Genomic DNA, 13,284 nt, shown 5'->3' with positions numbered 1-13,284 from the left:
TACTGGTTTTAGATTAGTTAAAAGGATACAATTAATCTCAACTTAATAGACAGTAATTACACCACTCATTGTCCGTATTATGAAGTTAACAACCTCTCATTGAAAAGTACACGTGGATAGAGAGGTTACTGATGAACAGATCGCCTTCATACTAGCTGTAACAATACGGCACCATGCTGGTGAATATTACGGTAATATATTTTGCAGCTGTTGTGGTTGGGGGTTATAATAAGTATTAAAGTGAAACGATCACAAAATGTTTAGTTGCTTTTACTTCTGCAACATGCGATCACATGGATATTGGTATGGGTGGTCAGAATCTTTTATTTTAATCCTAACTGTGTATTTAATGTCATGATCTGAATCTTTTTTATAATATACACTAACTAAAAATTCCCTAGCGTAGGGAGGGAATAATATTTAATTGCTTTATTTTATTTTTTTACTTTCTTCATCTTTGATGAAGCTTTGTTTGATAACCCCCAATGCATACTGTGATACTCAGATGAGCAGTCATCAGGGTGCAGAAGCTGCGATCCCTACCGCAACCTTTGTCCCCACCCACCCCACGTCATCTATGACATCAGTTTCAAGTGTCGGGTTAGTCCCTGCTTTACTGAGCATGCCTCAGTTGTCAATTCCAATGTATCCTCAGCAGGTTCTTGTCACTGTGCAATATGTACAGCACAGTGACAGTGCGCTCGCTGGCTCTGATGAGAAGTGATGATACAGAAAAAGAGCGCACTGTCAGTGCACATTGCAAAGAAAAAAAAAAAAAAGAATCGAGCAGGAAAACGTCACTTGCGGGGGCAGCAGTAGTCTCTGCTTTTTCTGCATGCTGGGTTTTCCCTTTACATTACGCAATGACAGTATACTTTCATGTTGGCTCATTGCTTCTCATGAGAGCCTGCAAGAGAATTGACAACAGACACATGCTCAGCAGAGCAGGGATCAGCCCGAGATGGACATAAATGATGACTTTGTTTCAGGAAGGGGGCAGAGGCTGCAGTGGTGAACGCTGACGACTGATGACGATTTGTTTGAGGATCCCAGGATGCGCTGGGGGTTCTCAAATGAAGCATAATCAAACAGGAAGAAGGTAAAAAAAAGAAAGCGGTTAGCATAGTGAAGAAATAATAGGTTATTTTTAATGAAAGTATGTTAGAAAAGAGATTAGATTATGACATTAGACACTAATTTATGATTAAAATAAATGTTCGTTTCGGACCCTACCTTTAAGAAAAGCACAGCTACATACAAAGGAGCGTGTATTAGACTGCAATATCCGTGCCAATTATATAGACCCTCCAGATAATCTCCCCTATATTCCTAGCAGCATCACATGCTCTCCTTCTTGCATTGCAGTAAAAAGGACCAGCGCAGTGCCTCATTATAAGACATGCACAATATATTCTATACATATGGCACCGGTGTCTAAAGAGAGAATCCTTCTGAAATGATGGTGGCTGTAAAGAGCTGCAGTATAGGATGGCGGTATATAAGCACAATAAATAAATGAGGTCAGAAGCATGCGTCATCCATTGGCCAACAATGTAAAAAAATACATAAATAAAACTAAAAAAAAGTCCAAATTAATAACCCCGATGCAGTGGGAGTGTGACAGCGCATATATGTGCCAACATAGCTATTCTGTATTTTACTACATGTATAGCTGAACTCAGAGTAACTAGTCGTATGACATCCAGTCCTGAATTCATCACGTCACATACATTCCTAACTAAAAATGTAATTTACCTCCCAAGGCAAAAATGCTATAGGGCGTTCTGACATTTTGTGGGTTTTCCTAGACCAACTATGTGACGTGGAATGTAGGTGGTAAGAAGACATCAATCTTTAGGTGACTCACATGCAAGAGTCGCCCAGTAGAAGACACCCAGAGGTACAAACATTTCTCCTGTCATATGGAAGCTATGTTGTATATTTATTGTGTTGTACTGTAATGATGGGTGTAACTGTGTCACATAAGGTAACTTCAACTTGTGTTTTTTGTTTTGTTCTTTAGTCTGGATATACATGTAAAAAGCACAATTACTGCTTCAGGACCGCTTATAGCCTTTAACATCCAGGAGGTCCTGCTCCTACTCTGCAATGACATCCTAAAAACAGGATCGGGAATACGGCTGTAAGAGACACCTGGATCTCCATAGAGAAGGCTGAGGCGTTTTCTTACAGTCTCTGCCTTCTTTATTGCTGTACACACAGTGCTAGACAAGCGCTGGTTATGCAGTGATAGGAAGCGCTAATGGTGCGATCACGAGTAGAGTTGAGCGACTTTGGTCGAATCGGGTTTCATGAAACAAAATTTGTTTCATATGAAACTGGTCCGACTAGGGTAAAAAAAAGTCGGAATTTCGTCCGAAACCCGACCCCAATGCAAGTCAATGGGAAATAAGTCAGCATTGAGCGGATGACATTCATCCACTCAATGCCGACTTTTATTCCCCATTGACTTGCATTGGGGTCGAGTTTCGGACGAAACGCCGACTTTTTTTTGCCCTAGCCAGACCAGTTTCATCTGAAACAAATTTTGTTTCATGAAACCCGATCCGACCAAAGTCGCTCTACTCTAGTCACGAGGGAAGGAACAGGAGCTGTTAGGACACAGAAGACCAAGACAAAGAATTCAACAATTAAATTGGTCTCTCCCCAGGCATTTTATAACCTTATGGGAGTGCACAATAAATGTGCAAAATAAATGAAAAATGAATAATAATGCCAGAGTCAGTCCAAATCACTGTTAATAGCATTGCCCTCCCTCCCAAACAAACCACAACACATGTACAATATATAAAGATATTTGATGCAGAACGAGGAACAAATTTTTAAATGTATTTTAGTAATCTTGTGTGGTTATAAAAAGAAAAAAAAAATGGGAAACAAAGACACTAATTTTCCTTATGTTTCCCATTTTTTGCCCGATATAAGGGAAAAAAAAAAAGAATACGATTTACATAAAAATGAAGCCCCATATATTGTGAAAAAAATAAAACAAAACAGTATGTTTTGAATGTGAAAGTTGTTAGCTAGATAGGATTGTAAAAGGTCTCAACATGTCTATTTTTATTTTTTTGCACTCTACGTATTATTTTATTAATATGCTTAGCTTATATAGCGCTATCATATTACGCAGCGCTTTACACACATTATCATCGCTGTCCCCAATGGGGCTCACAATCTAAATTCCCTATCAGTATGTCTTTGGAGTGTGAGCGGAAACCGGAGTACCCAAAGGAAACCCACGGAAACACGGGGAGAACATACAAACTCCTTGCAGATGTTGTCCTCGGTGGGATTTGAACCCAGGACCCCAGCACTACAGTGCTAGCCACTGAGCCACCGTGCTACGTAAGGGTAAAATCATTAATATTTTCATGACACTAGTCCTGTTCAAACAACCATATTGTGGTGGCCATTGATTCCATCCACCTTTATTCAATATCCAATGTCTATCCATTTTCATAGAGCTATAGCTTTTGTCGCCTATACACACTCCTAAATACAAGGCCAGTCACATGAGCCCAATAAACAGGCTCTCCATGAATGTGTTGTGACTGTCACACAGCCGCGACACTTGGAGCTGCGGCCCCGGACAGCTGATCATCAGGAGCGCTCCAGTTCCCGATGCAGTTACGGTATTCGGTAAGCGCTATAGCTATTCGGATAAGCAGTTAGCCAAAGGTATTCAGACCAGAGCACCCACTGAGCCCATGTCTCCACACAGGTCCAGCTGCAAGAAATCACACCTAAATGTATAGAACGAGTAGAATTCATTTTAGTACATTCATGAGTCAGCAGTGACTCGCTTCCTACGTGGCTGTATTACGCAAGTTTCCTGTTGCACCTTAAGCTATAATTAAACAATAGATATTTAAACAGCCAGATCATAAGAGGTTTTCCAAAAGTAATACGTTATCCAATGTCCATAGGATAGGGGATAACTTACTGATCTCTGGGAGTCCATCGGCTCGGTCTGCAAGCACTGCAGAGCTCCTCTTGAATTGAATGCGCACCTTGCACCATTTAGTCTTTACAGAGCTCATCTTTTTCGGACAGTCGCATAGACTAAGAACCCAATTCATCAAAGCTTTCGTGCCAGGATTCTGGCATATAAACTTTAGAAAGTTGCAAAATTTAGGCATAACTTGGGTTATGCCTAAATTTTGATACTTTTGACACTAGTTCACACCAGTTTCTCCCAGCTCTGACAAAATAGGCAGAGATGGGGCAGGACACAAAAGCTCGTTCGTTTAATGACAAGCTGTGGCGTTCCCTATGACAGAAATATCACTCCAGTACCTGAATGGAGTACGCCACTCGTTTAGACGCTCAGATTCCCAAAGAAGCGTTCACCTCTTCTTGAATCAGGACCATCTGACTCCAGCATGTGTCCTTAAGACTGGCGTGAATTGATGAAACAGGCCCAATGAAATGGGCCGAGGTGCACATTAGGACAGCTTTCTATCTTGAGAAAAGCCCTAGAGGCTACATTATATACCGAGATATAGCCTGAAGATCCCAATGTAAAGACTTCACCATTTCTTCAACTATCACATACAATGACTTTACATAGACATGACCTTGTATCATGAGCACAGTAACAATTCTTTACAGTCTTTCTGTACCCGGGCCTAGGAGAGATTACAAGAACTAAAGAACTAAAGAGGAGCACATTAATTTTGCAGGACCCTGAGTCAGTCACCAGCTTAGTATTTAGGGGCCACTTGAAGGGTCCCTAGTAATGGCCTCCTACCTGCCGGCATCTGTGGCTCCTCACGATTAGCCGGGCCGCGTGATGTTTGTGCACCACTCTGAAATAATGAGATCGGACCAGGCAAAACAGGAGACATGGATGCCATCAGGTAAAAGGCAGTTTGTAGGGCTCTAGCCTGGCAGCCATGAAATAATGATCTGGGCACAGGACCAAGGGCCTGCCAGTCAGTTCACTCATCTCTAGGTAGAACCTGTTGTCCTTTTTGATTACTTGCTAGTTCCTACATGAACAATTACATGGACTCTCGGGTATTGAATTTGTGTATTATATACATAAACTTTCATGTCTCATATTTTTCCCCCCATTTGATAGTATGGTTTCATAGGACTGACTTGGGTCAGACAATGTATGTGACCCGACAAAACCTACAAAAGACAAAATGAAAAAAACCCTGCTATAATTAAATAAGTAAAAAGCAAAAGTGCATTTAAAATCATACAGAGTTCTTAGTAATACTGTATTTGATCAAACATAGCATAAAAGCCGTCCCACCGTCGACAAGGTGACTCTGTGGTCGGGGCGGTCCTACACTGTCTAGTATTAATAACCTTATGTGTCAAAGTTGACGCCTGTGTGAATAAGGGCAGACAAGGACCGGGTCCCAACCACCGGACACCAGTCAGGGGAAGCCTTTAAATACAATTTCCAGCTCAGGAGAGGGAGGCCACACCCCAGCTTGCACAGAGTGCAAAAATACAAAGAAAAAAATTGAGCTTGGTTTGAGTTAGTACACATGCAGCATATAAATGCATGTTCACATGGCCAAAAAGCATACAAAACCTACAAAAGTCTTTGGAAATGGACACAGTTGCGTGAGATTTAACAAACTTCTATCGGCGAACGCAGACGTCGTAAGACTTGAAGTACAGGAAAAATCACAATGTCCGCCTTGAGTCATGACAGGCCTGTGTCAACCATAAGTCTATATAGAAAATAAAACTTACATCCATACAAACATAATCCAACGTACCTCAGAGTACAAAATTCCCATGTCCTCTGCCGATTCAGATAATGCTTGATCTGTAACTGTAGAAGTCCAACTCTTCACGGTCACTTTCCTTCAGAAAAGTAAAAGAATAAATCAAGTACAAATATGTAAGACTTTACATAGTCAATACTAGGTGGAAGTGTGAAACATCCCGACTTGAAGGATTGCTGCCGAAGACGCCCAACCCATAAGTGTCCTATTACTTAATACATGACAGGACTAGGGCAAGTTACAACATTGCCGCTCTCAGTCATTGTGCACACAATGAGACATATGTGACTTTGTTTAGAAAATATAGAAAAAAAGTAGATTGGTTAAAGGGTTGTCCAGGACTTTGATATTGATGACTGGACCCTAGTATAGGTCACTAATGTCCAATGCCAAACACTTCTACTAATTCTCGTGCATCGGAAGTACAGAATGTACGGAGCTGGAGCATCATAGGTCTGTATACTGTGTGGTGGACTCTCGGGTACTGTAGCTCATAGGACTGTCACTACAATAGGAGCTAAGCTGGAGTTCCCAAGAACGGCCATTACAAAGTGTTCAGACTAGCAGTGTTTAGGCTTCATACACCGCTTACATCTAGCAGTCACAGAACCTGTTAATAGATGATCAGTGGGAGTCCCGGGGGTTGGAACCCCCATCAATCTGATGAACTATCCTAAGAAGAGGTCATAGACATCGTAGTCCTGTAGAACCTCTAGTAGAGAACATGTCATACTCAGAATTGTATGATTAGACTACAACATGGCATTCTAGTTCTGTAATCAGGTGTAGGTAAAATAATGTCAAAAATTTGTTCTTGTGGATTATACTGAACGCTAAATCATCAAACTTGTAAACTGTATGTTAAGAAAAAAAAAAAAATCAGAGCTGTATCCAAAGCAGGGGTGGGCAATTAATTTTCACAAGCGACCGCTTGAGAAACTGGCACTGCTGTGGAGGGCCGAACTGATCGGCTGAACGTAAAGGAACGGTCCGAAACCAAAGGTGAATTTCATATTAAATGTATAACTATTCAGTGTAATAAACTAATCTCATTTTCTAATATACTTCAATGAAAAATTCCCTAACGTACCCTCTACATTCTGACTTTTTTTTTTTTTTAACGTCCCATGATGTCCGTTTTGGAGGCTCGGCTAGTCCTGCTCACCTGATAATGTGTCGGTTGTAATTTGTGACGTATACTCAGTATGAGCTCCCTGTGCTATATTCCTTTGAATGCACAGTGACAGTGCGCTCCCTTGCTGGCTCTAAAAAGAAGTGATGACCCAGCAGGGACCATTCCTGTCTCTGAAACAGATGACGCTTTATTTCATGGTGGGGAAAGCAGCTGTGGCAGTGATTGACGTCCCATGTGAGTATCCCAAAATGCACTGGGATTCTCAAAAAAAAATGTAACTGGAAGAAAAAAAAAAAGTAGAGACTGAAAAGGTAGAATTTTTTTATTTGAAGTATATTAGAAAAGTGATTAGATTATTGAATTAAATTTAGTATGAAATTTACCTTCAGTTTCGGATCACCCTTTAAATTATGCATAACAGTAATTTCATAGTTAGATATATATATATATATATATATATATATATATCTCTATCTATCTATCTATCTGAAGAGCCCGGCGCTGCCCGGGCATAGTAACTAACTACGGTTAGTTATAACAAATTACAATGAATATATATCTTTCTATCTATCTATCTATCTATCTGAGTGTATAGCCCCGCCCACTCCACATAGCCACATTCACTATAATATCCCACATCATCCCATCAGCCAGAGCTACTGGACTACTACCCCTAATATCCCACATCATCCCATCAGCCTGGGGTCAGAACCAGAGCGCTAAGTGGAATGGTCCTAACTTCCATATCAATGATCCCTTTAATAGAAGCCTGGGGTGAGAATCAGAGTGCTGAGGGATTTACCCTAACTTCCTGACCGGGGATCCCTTTAAGAGAGGCCTGGGGTCAGTACCAAAGCGCAGAGTGGATTTGCCCTCACTTCCATACCCGGGATCCTAGAGGGGCCTGAGGACAGAACCAGAGCGCTGAGTGGAATTGCCCTGACTTCCATACCAATAATCCCTTTAAGAGGCCGTGGGGTTAAAACCAGAGTACTGAGTGGAATGGTCCTCACTTCCATACCAGGGATCCATTTAAGAGAGGCCTGGGGTCAAAACCAAAGTGATGGATGGATTTGCCCTGACTTCCATACCAATGATCCCTTTAATAGAGACCTGGGGTCAGAACCAGAGCATTTGAAGGCAATTGCCCTGACTTCCAAACCAATGATCCCTTTAATAGAGGCCTGGGGTCAGAATCAGAGCATTTGAAGGCAATTGCCCTGACTTCCATATCGGGGGACCCCATTAAGAGAGCCTCCCATGCCCATATACCCATCACACATCCTCCATCCCATAGGCACATCTTCCCTCTTAAAGGGATCTCCGGTATGGAAGTTATGGCAAATCCTTCAGCGCTCTGATTCTGACCCCAGGCTTCTATTAACCCCTTAACCCCCCAAGGGTGGTTTGCACATTCATGACTGGGCCAATTTTTACAATTCTGACCACTGTCCCTTTATGAGGTAATAACTCTGGAACGCTTCCATGGATCCCAGTGATTCTGACATTGTTTTCTCGTGATATATTGTACTTTATGGTAAAATTTCATTCATATAACTTGCGTTTGTGAAAAAAACAGAAATTTGGCGAAAAATTCAAAAATTTCACAATTTTCCAACTTTGAATTTCTATGCCCTTAAATCACAGCGATACGGCACACACAAAACTTAATAAATAACATTTCCCACATGTTTACTTTACATCAGCACAATTTGGGAACCAACATTTTTTTGTTAGGAAGTTATAAGGGTTAAAAGTTGACCAGCGATTTCTCATTTTTGCAACACCATTTTTTTTTTAGGGACCACAACACATTTGAAGTCACTTTGAGGGGTCTATATGATAGAAAATACCCAAAAGTGACACCATTCTAAAAATTGCACCCCTCAGGTTGCTCAAAAAGATTCATGAAGTTAACCCTTCAGGTGCTTCACTGGAATTTTTTGAATGTTTAAAAAAAAATGAACATTTAACTTTTCACAAAAAAAATTACTTCAGGTCAAATTTTTTTTTATTTTACCAAGGGTAACAGGAGAAATTGGACCACAGAAGTTATTGTTCAATTTGTCCTGAGTACGCTGATACCTGATATGTGGGGGGGAACCACTGTTTCGGCTTCTTTCAGTGTTTTTCACATGGGTAGTGCAAAAATGCAGGCATCAGGTTTTGTTGTGTTTTTGGTGCCAACACCTGATGAAGTTGAATTAGATTCTTTTTTTATACACAAAATTTAGCATGCAAAAAAGAAAAGTACCCTACCAAAAATACAGTAAAAAAAAAAAAATGCTGCAAAAAAGAATCAAACACTAAGGAAAACCTGCTTTTTTGAAGTTGCTTCTTACTGCCAAGAGAGCAGGTTTTGACTGCAGAAATAAAAATGCTGCAAAAATGCATGGTGTAAACATAGCCAAACTATAAGCATGTCAAAAAACATAATCTGTAGTTGTGTTCACCCCAAGGGTCTCAGTTTGGCAGATTTTTTTTTACTTTTTTCAGAGTGACTGATTAATATTATCTTTTCTATTAGGGTACGATTCCACGTACCGTAATCCCTGCGCTTTGGACGGAGCAGAAAACCCGCTCCGACCAAAGCCCCGCCCCCTTCTGTACGCATGGGGATTCCGGATATGCTCATTGAGCACATCTGGAATCGCCGCAGCCTATACATAGAGTTGGCTGTTTACCTTGCGGAGACTGAGCATCTCCGCAAGGTAAACAGACATGCTGCGGTCTAAAAAGATGTGCCGCATGTCCGGTTTCGCAGGTGTCACCCGCGTAATAGGACGCATAGTGGAGACGGGATTTCATAAAATCCCTTCCTCTATGCTGGAACATCTGGATGCTGCGGATTAAACACTGCGGCAGGACGCAGCGTTCAACCGCAGCAAATACTGAATGTTTCCACTACGTGGAAGCATGCCCTCACTCTCATTTTAGATAATGGATTGTCTTCTATGTATTTTTGGGCTTTTAGATTTCTTTATATAATATTTTTTTCTTTTGGACAAAGGCTATTTTCTAAAATATAAGTTCAGCAGCTAAGTGTAGAAATAAGATCCTCATTAAGAAGGAACCTGTAAGAAGGAATGGTCAGTGAGGACTTTGTACAACATTGTTAAAGTTTGCTTGCCTGGTGTTGTATTATAAAAGGCCTAAGGGTATGTGCACACTTTGCGGTTTCTGCTGCGGTTTTGGCTCTGCAGAAAGGCAGCAGATTCTGCTGCGTTGTACAGTACCTTTATTTCCTATGGAAATTAAAAAAAGCTGTGCACATGCTGCGTTTTTTTCCGCGCGGTTTTCAAAACGCAGCATGTCAATTGTTTGGTGCAGAAACGCTGCAGTTTTACACCTCATCCATTATGAGGTGTGAAACCGCAGGGCAAAACCGCAGATAAACCGCAGGTCTTAGTCCTGTGGATTTACCTGCGGTTTTCTCTACAAAATCCGCAAAGACAAAAAACTATGTGTGCACATACCAAGAGGAGTAGCAGAAAGCTTCATCTGCCTTTATGATCAAAATGACACTTTTTCTTATTAAAGTTTTGAAGCCACATTGTTAACACTGAGTGTGAAGCCTTTAACAGCTTTCTTCATAATTGTTTATTTATTGTCCTTCTGTGATTTCTTATGCTTGTCATTTATAATGCAACAGCGCCACCTACTGGCTATCTGTACAAACAGTTTTGGAGTTCATTCTAGTCTACTTCTCTTGTTTGATCTATCCGGCCACCGTAGTCTCTACCTTTGACCCCTGGGAGACATCATATAACCTTATTCTCCAGGAGCCATTTTAGTTTTTCATTCCATGTGGTACTGAAGCATCTCTCTGCCTCCCGGCTTACAGAAGCACTGTCGGTAAGGAGATTCAGGTTTTGACTTAGGACTATCTATACGTCAGCGCTTTTGTGTTTCTCCTTTGTAGTCAGCATTAGTTAGATCTCGTTTCCGTTTAAATAGGAACTACTTATGTACATATCTGCGATTTCAGTTCATGTATTACTTTACTATGTATGTACCATGTACTAAATGCTCCTATTGTTGTTTCACAGTTTCACTCTGCTTCATTGCAATAAAAGTTGAATACGGAAACTTCTCCAATCAATGAGTTGCGTGAAGGGAGTTAGCTTTATGTCGATTTATGTACGCCTTACACATAAAGAGGACAGAACAGTGAAACGACGCTTCTAGAAGCTACGCAGTGCACCGAACCCAATCAGTACTATAGATCAGTGACGTTAGAACCAACATGTCAGCAGCAGAGGGAAGCCAATGCGAGACACGGTCACACGTCTCTGTCAACTCCGGAAGTGAGACTAGGTCAGTGACCAGCTCCGCAGTCGCCAGAGCTCGCGCGAGAGTCGAAGCCGCAAAGGCACGAGCGACCTTTTCAGAAGAGGAAAGACGATTGAAATTAGAAAAAGCACATCTAGAAATGGCATTAGACAAACTAGCAGCCGAGAAAGAAGTTGCAGCCGCCATTGCTGAAGCAGAGGCCTTACAAGAGGCCGCAGATGCGTCAGAGAAAGAACGTGACAGCATATCCTGTCACTCACAGCGCGTTCTAGACTATGTAACGCAACACGTTAAGATAGACGACAACTTGCACCCAAGAACTACACCAATTCCTGCCGATGAATTCACACAGAAACCTATTGCACTGAACGCAACCCTTATGACCCAAACTCCTTATATGGACCAATATGATCATCCCGTATACCGTGAACCCGCAATGCGGACGTCACCTAGATCAACAAACTTCCACAACATGAGCACAGGTTTCGAGAAAGAGAAAGATGATGTTTACTATGCAGATGAATGTAAAGATTACTACGGTCGACCAGCCCCGACAAATGACAACTCAATGAGTAGAGATCAAGGTATGCCTGACTTTCTTAAGTTTTACGCACGACGAGAGCTTATAACCAAGAGCCTCCTAAAATTTGACGACCGTCCAGAAGGTTATAGTGCTTGGCGTTCTTCATTTAAGAATGCTATCAGAGATCTGGAGCTGTCAGCAAGTGAAGAAGTTGATCTCCTAATCAAATGGCTAGGTAAAGACTCCGCAGAGCACACAAAGCGAATTAGAGACATTTGCATCAACCACCCTAGTAGAGGGCGAGCCCTTATATGGGAAAGACTCGATGAATGTTTTGGATCACCAGAAGTGATAGAGAACACTCTCTTCAAAAGGGTTGAAGACTTCCCTAAGATTTCTAACAAAGGGTACCAGAAGCTGAGAGAACTAGGGGACCTGTTAATGGAGCTCCAAGTCGCCAAATCTGAAGGTGACCTACCAGGTCTCGCGCTGTTAGACACTTTACGTGGGGTCAACCTCCTAGTGCAAAAGTTACCTTATAATTTACAGGAGAGGTGGATTACCCAAGGCTCAAAGTACAAACAACGACATGGTGTTTTGTTTCCCCCCTTTGCCTTCTTCGTAGAGTTTGTGAATCAACAGGCAAAAACCCGAAACGATCCTAGCTTTGATCTGTCTCCGCTTGACGCTGCTTGTCTTAAAGTAGGTAAACCCACATTACTTCGCAGCGGGAAAGGCATGCCAATAGCTGTCCACAAAACTAGTGTATCCTCATCAGACTCTTTACACAATCCTCTACCCTTAGAGGACCCAGAGAAGCCCCATGCAAGAGACTTAAGCAAAGAGTGCTCTCTACACAACAAACCCCACTCACTACTAAAGTGCCGAGGATTCAGGAGCAAACCCCTGAAAGACCGCAAGATATTTCTTAGAGAAAATCGCATTTGCTTCAGGTGCTGTATAACAACTGCTCATTTGGCAAAGGACTGTACAACAGAAGTCAAGTGTGCCGAATGTGATAGCAGAGAGCACAACACAGTATTACATCCAGGATCAGCTCCTAAGTTCTTACTCCTCTAGACCAGGCTACGGACCACGGCGGGGAGGAAGACGCCACAGCATCTCCCGAAGTGACGCCCCAATGTACCCAGGTTTGTGGAGAAGGCCTCAGTAACAAATCATGCTCCAAGATCTGTATTGCTGTAGTCTATCCCGTTGGACAGAGAGAAAAAGCGGTAAGAATATACGTCATCCTCGATGATCAGAGCAACAGGTCTCTTGCTAGCTCAGCTTTCTTCGACATGTTCAAAGTTGAAGGAAACACCTTTACGTATCTGCTCAAGACGTGCACAGGTGTGAGTGAGACGGCGGGGAGAAGGGCAACAGGCTATCAAATTGAATCTATAGATGGAGAACTATCTCTACCTCTGCCTACGCTGATTGAGTGCAATCAAATCCCAAACAGAGAAGAGATCCCTACTCCTGAGGCGGCATTACATCACAGACACCTGAGAGCCATAGCCGACCACATTCCTGCACTAGACCCAAAGGCTCAGATTATG

At 41.9% G+C, this 13,284-nt stretch overlaps 1 protein-coding gene across 2 annotated transcripts in view; it reads right to left on the bottom strand.

The window, feature by feature from the left end:
- The window catches only part of ANKRD22 (ankyrin repeat domain 22), a 66,468-nt gene that overhangs the window by 19,197 nt on the left and 33,987 nt on the right, over nt 1–13,284 (bottom strand). Inside the window, exon 2 of one of the 2 annotated variants that reach the window (XM_073548196.1) lies at nt 5,763–5,850. In XM_073548196.1, coding sequence (XP_073404297.1) covers nt 5,763–5,783 — 21 coding nt within the window. In that variant the 5' untranslated portion in view covers nt 5,784–5,850. Of the gene's footprint in view, nt 1–5,762; nt 5,955–13,284 lie in introns of those variants that run through there. The other variant, XM_073548195.1, reaches the window with a different exon arrangement.

The sequence above is a fragment of the Dendrobates tinctorius genome, unplaced genomic scaffold (genome assembly GCF_039654945.1).
Source record: "Dendrobates tinctorius isolate UK_male_01 unplaced genomic scaffold, ASM3965494v1 ptg000156l, whole genome shotgun sequence".
NCBI classification, from domain to species: Eukaryota; Metazoa; Chordata; class Amphibia; order Anura; family Dendrobatidae; genus Dendrobates; species Dendrobates tinctorius.
The sequence above is the reverse complement of the archived record's forward strand: the minus strand, read 5'-3'. Positions and strand labels throughout refer to the sequence as shown.